Source organism: Grammomys surdaster, unplaced genomic scaffold (assembly GCF_004785775.1).
Source record: "Grammomys surdaster isolate TR1022 unplaced genomic scaffold, NIH_TR_1.0 240, whole genome shotgun sequence".
NCBI lineage: Eukaryota > Metazoa > Chordata > Mammalia > Rodentia > Muridae > Grammomys > Grammomys surdaster.
The window spans coordinates 266,827-272,826 of NW_021604685.1; the positions used below are offsets into that span (position 1 = coordinate 266,827).

The 6,000-nt window shown below is 39.7% G+C and overlaps 1 protein-coding gene across 3 annotated transcripts in view; it reads right to left on the reverse strand.

The window, feature by feature from the left end:
* Arhgef9 (Cdc42 guanine nucleotide exchange factor 9) overlaps positions 1-6,000 on the reverse strand; it is a 138,164-nt gene that overhangs the window by 106,749 nt on the left and 25,415 nt on the right. The window contains exon 1 of one of the 3 annotated variants that reach the window (XM_028774351.1): positions 1,921-2,748. The exons of the other annotated variants lie outside the window; for them this stretch is intronic. Coding sequence (XP_028630184.1) covers positions 1,921-1,929 — 9 coding nt within the window. The 5' untranslated portion in view covers positions 1,930-2,748. Of the gene's footprint in view, positions 1-1,920; positions 2,749-6,000 lie in introns of those variants that run through there. 3 annotated transcript variants of the gene reach the window in all.

A 6,000-nucleotide genomic window follows, 5' to 3' on the forward strand; every position in this document is an offset into this window, starting at 1 on the left:
CCTTATGGAGTGCACCAAATCACAGAATGCAAGAAATTAGAAGTCACCTAGTTCAAAGATTTCCAATTGTCAATATTATAGGGAATCCCAAACTCACTGAGGGAAAACAAAACAAAACAAAGCTCACTGTCAGACAACCAGTTAACAGATGAAACTTAGGTCTGCAGAGACCCAGCACCCAGCCTTTCCCCATTCTCCAACATTGTCTCAAAAAATGATATGCAAGCTTTAAATATTTCTCTGAAACAAACAGGTAAAAAAAAAATCATACTAGATTCTCATTTCAAAGAAGTTCTTGGTTCCCCCAAAGGGGCCCTCACAAGGAGACCAAAGAATGACAAATATGAAATGACTGCTAGCAAGCTTCCCAGATCTTGCTTCTATCGTGATACCAAACAAGGAAGAAAAAAACCTGTTCAGCTTCTCACCCACACTGAGTCAACTGGAGCACACTTTAAGGTTAAAAACCTCAACTTAGTGCCATTAAATAATGTTCTCTCGATCTATCAGGACAATTTCAAGGCCCCCTCAATAACCATTTCCAAAGAGACTGAACAAGACCTGAAAATTGACAGCATAATGCTAGCTGATTTGCACATCACACATGAGCAGCCGCCCACATGAGTATAGCTAGAAGCATGTGTGTGGGCGTGTATGTGGCATGATTCACTGCTGTATGAGCCAGAAATGGCACCGTTTCAAGTCAGGTAAGCAACGGAATGAGAAATATCTGTCTGCATCATCGAAGAAGAAGAAGAAGGAAAAAACAAACAAACAAAAAAGCAAATATTATGTACACACTGGTACTAGAAATGACTTTTTACTAGCCTTGCCAAGAAGCATCTCAGCAAAAACAGAAATATACAAATAATAATTATTATAATAACAAGTATCACCATGGCTATATAATACAGACATATCTCAAATTGAAATGCTGTGACCAGCTCACATTTCCCCAGCTCGAATCCCATTATATATCCTCTTAAATTAGCACATTATATACTTACAGTTATATGAGTTTCCGAGACCTCTGTTCTTAAGCAACAAATAAGGATATAAATCTCACCAGCACTATCCACTTCTGTTTGAAGTAGTTCACGAACACCACTGCAAATGATTTCCCTCAAAGGAGTAATACCAACACTATTATTTCCAAACTAGAGAAAAAGCTCGATTTTGTTTTCTGGGTGAGACACTGGGGGAAAAAAAATCCTCAAACTCAAATCAAGTGGTGTAATATCTGGGAAAAGGAGCTCAAACATTTTGTCAAAATCCTCTCTTGCTAATTCAAAATATAAAAGGATACTTTTTGTTCTGCTTCATGATTGCAAAGAAAGCGACACTTACTGCTTTAACAAATGTTTTAATGATGGCAGCTTTCCAATCAGAAATTGGAAACCCTGAATAGCAAAATTGAAATTCAAAGGACACAGTTATTAAGTGCCAACTCGAGGCACCCCAGTGTGTCACTTCTCAAAAATTTACCCCTCATTTAGAGACTATTTTCCATAAATCCATTTCTTGCATAGGTTTTTCTTCCTCTAAACAACCAGTGCAAGACTTTCACAGAATGCCAAAAATTCATCATGCTCTTCCACAAATACCTTTCTCCAACCCCAGCCCCAAACAAACCCAAACGCATTCTGATAGCAAGAGAGAAATTTTGATTAAAATTCCATAATAGAGTTTAAAGGTAGTTTTTAGAGAATAAGTTAACAAGACATCACAAACAGCGAAGCCACCTTAACAGGACACAGCTTGCTCCACAAACGTCACATAGAGAATGCACACAAACATGCACACTTAAATAGAACACACTTCTTTCTCAACAATTTTACTCAAGCAATAAGCAACTACACTCACAGGCATATTTAAAAGACAAGACATGACAAAAGATTTAGGGAGAGATAATATACCAACGTCATACATATCACAGCGAGGCCATGTTGAAGCTCAAAACGTTTTCCCCCCTGAGTAAGAAAGCTTGTTCTTTCTCTCCCTCTCTTTCCCTGTCTCAGACTGTCTCTCTTGATTTTTCCCCCTCGGAGGCTCTTGGGATGAAATCAAAGTGAGAGTTCGCAACAGCTCAGGTGGCTGGACTCCATTCAGCGCGTTCCCAAGAAAAACATGAGTATGACATTGACAAGCAGGAGGACTACAATCACGGCAAAAACGACTACAGTTTGCACATCCAGGGTCATGGTGCAATGCAGAACACTGTAGTGTTCCAGGTGGGGGGCCGGCAGATTGGGAGATGTCAATCTCTGTTCTGTCAGACTGTCCATACAGCCACCATGCTAAAAAGGAAAGGAGGAAGTCAGATTGTTAGGGAAGGTCTGGGTTTGGTCCCCGAGTTTGGTCCGGGGGAGGGAAGGGGGTTGGAGGCAGGGGCTTTTGCTTCCCTCCCCCTCTCGGGACTGGGCTGATCTTTCTTCCCTAACTGAGAAATCTTAGCTTGAGCTGAAAGTAGCAGAGTCCAGCATTCTCTCTTGGGCGCCACAGAAAAATCAAAATCCTGCTTTTCAAAAAGAAAGGCAAAATGAACCTATCGGTTCTCCAGAGCCTTCTGTCTGTCCGGGCATGCGTCCGTCTGCCTAGCTGGCTACCGGTCAGTCTCAGTCTCTCCTACTATTTCTAGTTCATCAGCTTCCTAAGACCTCTCGTCTGCTAGCTCTCTTCAAGGGATTCCAGGCTACCAGCCACTCTTCTTAGCCTTTCCTAGCTGGCCCTCTCCCTCTCCTCTCCCCACCCCCACCTCAGCCGGTAGGTTGCCTTTTTATTCACGCAGAAACTGGGGGCGCCAGCGTGAGTCTCTGACAGAGACGCTGACAAGAGAACAAGCCAATAGCAGATGCTGCAGCTGCGCATTCAGTGCCCGGAGGCGAGACTTGAGCTGGTGTGCTAGCAACGACAGCCAATCGGAGGACCCAAAGCTCACAGAGTCTGTTCTCTCCTCGGGAGCCACCAAAAGCCAGTTTTTACGTGGGGGTGAGGAACTTGTGGGGGAAGGGAGGGTAAGAGACTGAAGGACGAGGAAAAAGACTGAGAAAGAGGGGAGGAAACAAACAGAATCTAGTGAAGAGGAACAGGCATGATAAAAGAAGGAGGCAGGCAGAGAAAGTCTATGGAAAGGAGAAAGAGAAGGACAGATGCGATGGAATGAAAGAAGAAATTGAGGATATAGTGAAGAAAGAGAAGGGTGGGGGAAAGGCAGGATAAAGGATAGAGAGAAAGGAGAAGGAATAGAAAATGCAAGTAGGTAGGTTGGTAGGTAGAAACGAAGCATATAACTTGGCAGTCCCTCTGGTCAATAGGAAGCAAATGTGTCTTTGGCCACTGCCTAAAACTAAATTGCAAGCCACTGACTGTCAGCAATAAAATCTCACAAATCAGTGCTGTGGACACAACCATAGGGGCACCAACTCATTCACAATCCAGTTCTATTTGGCTTTCTCTGCTGAGGTTGCCCAGTCCTTCTATAATTTTGATGTATTCACACTACAGTTAACATGCACTCTCCCAGCCCTCTGAGTATGAAGATAGAAAGCCAACTATGAGTTAAATAGTTGCCATATATAAACTTTTAAAGAACTTGCAGCCTACTTGTAATCATTGCTTTGTTCAGTGTTTATAGCTTTGAGAGAACACTTAGAGGGAAAATGTCTTGAACTAGAGACCAGAAGGGTTGAAATTTACTCCTAGTTCTTTTTGGCTGTGCAACTTTCAGGCAACTTTTCCGGGCTTCCATCTCCTTTCTGTTGCATGAAGACTTAAGCTTCTCAGAGAATAAAGTGAAATCCCAGAAGTCTAACTTCAGAAGTATACATGTAATTTCTACAACTGCCTGGGCCCTCAAGAAAGAAGGGCTCCCTTATATAGATAATCTCTCAGAGCCTTTCCTGTACTTAGGTTCCTATAACCATAGGAGTCAACAGAGAGACAACAGTGGAAAGAAGAAACTGGGTTAGCCAGAGATATAACAAACTGAATTTTGGAACTGTGAGCATACTGTGGACTCTTAAGTGGAATGGGAATTGTTTGCTATTCTCTAGAAGTCTTTGAATCTCAGACAGTCATTATCTTAATTAAATTATTAGAAATTCTGAATGAGTGCAGGTCATAAAAAAAATAGTCTCGGCCCTCCGGGATAGAATAAACGCCAAAGGAGACCACACTTTACACATTTTGGCCCATAGAACAATCATTTGTGAACGATTCTTGACAAAACAACAACAAAAAGCCTGAATCAGATCAATCTTTTAGATCTAATTATCAATTACCCAACACACAGCGGACCAAAGAAGGAGGTTACTGCAGTACAGGGATTCTAATTATAAAATGTACACCATGAAAGGCTAGGCGATCAATAATTCAGTTTCTCACAAATAAATCGATCTCTTCACAAATAACTCAGTTGCCTGAGGTGGAATGTGGATACACACAGATACATGTGCATTTGTGATATATGAAACAACTGGAAATCTGAACACAAACCAAATACCTAATGATATTAAATGTTTAGATACGCTGACAATGACTAACAACATAGGAGGACTAAGGATATACCTTTGTGACCTTGGATATGGTTTCTTAAATGTGGCAAAATCACAAGCCACTAAGGAAAAGTTAGTTAAACTTAACTACATCAAAACTTAAAACTTTTGGCTTCAAAGGATTGCTATCATATGTGTGGACCCCTCCCCTTCAAGAAAGGTGAGAAGTCCTTGCAAATAGAATCTGACTATAGACGTGTATCTAGAATAAATAGAGTTCCTAAAATTCACAAAAATTTGAAACTAATCCAAGGGTTGGTAAGATGGCTCCGAGAGGAAAGCTCTTGACTAAAATCTGACAAGTTTAATCCCCAGATCTCATGCAAAGATAGGAGAGAGGAACCAACACCACGAATTTGTCCTCTGCTCTCCACATGCATGCCAAAGCAGATGCACTCACACAATAAGAATAATTTTTAAAAAGAACTGTAAGCCAGCTAGGAAGCTCAGCAGATAAAGGTGCTTGCCACCAATCCTGATCGACCATGTTTGATCCCTGGAACCCACATATTTAAAGGAATGAACCAATTCCCACAAGTGCCCTCTGACCTTTGCACATCCCTCCAATAAATTATAAATAGATAAAATCATTAAAAAGAAATATAATCCAATTTAAAATTTATCAAAGGATCTGAATAGCATTTATCCAAAGAAATGATCAATTAATACATGAAAAGATACTCAACATGGTTAGCCATCAGGGAAATTCAAATAAAATTCAGGAAATGCTAATACAGAATACTCATTACATCATTTTTGGTAGTGAGATACAAAATTTACACTCACTAAGACAGTTTGAAACAAAAAGTCAGAAAATGAGCTTAGAGGTATAGCTAAATGGTAAAGTACTTGCCTGGAATGCAGGAGACCCAGGGTTTGATCCCATAAGTACCAAAAATTGGAGGCTTCATATAGCTGATAAGAATGTACAATGATACATACAGCCAGTATGTGAAACAGTCTAAAAGTTCCTCAAAAGGTTAAAAAGAGGAAACATCTGATAAAATAAAATAAAATAAAATAAAATAAAATAAAATAAAATAAAATAAAATAAAACCCTCCACTCCTAGATATGTTTGTAACAGAAAGGAAAACAAGTCCACACAAAAACTCATACATAAACATCCATAGCAACATTAATTATAATAGCCAAAAGATGTTTAAAGCAGCCACCCACTGAATGGGATATATTCATTCAATGAAATATTCAACCATAAAAAGAAATATTGTTTTAACTGAAAGAAATACACAAAGTGTTTGTATCATTCCTTTTCACTTATCTGAAATATCTATCTACTTAAGGTAAATGTTATTCCATAAACTATTTCAGTTATATAAATATACAAATGTAATTATTAGTTTGTGGTGTGAAATGGACTTTTTGTCAATAGCCAAAACACTACTTTCCCTTCTCTCTCTCTCTCTCTCTCTCTCTCTCTCTCTCTCT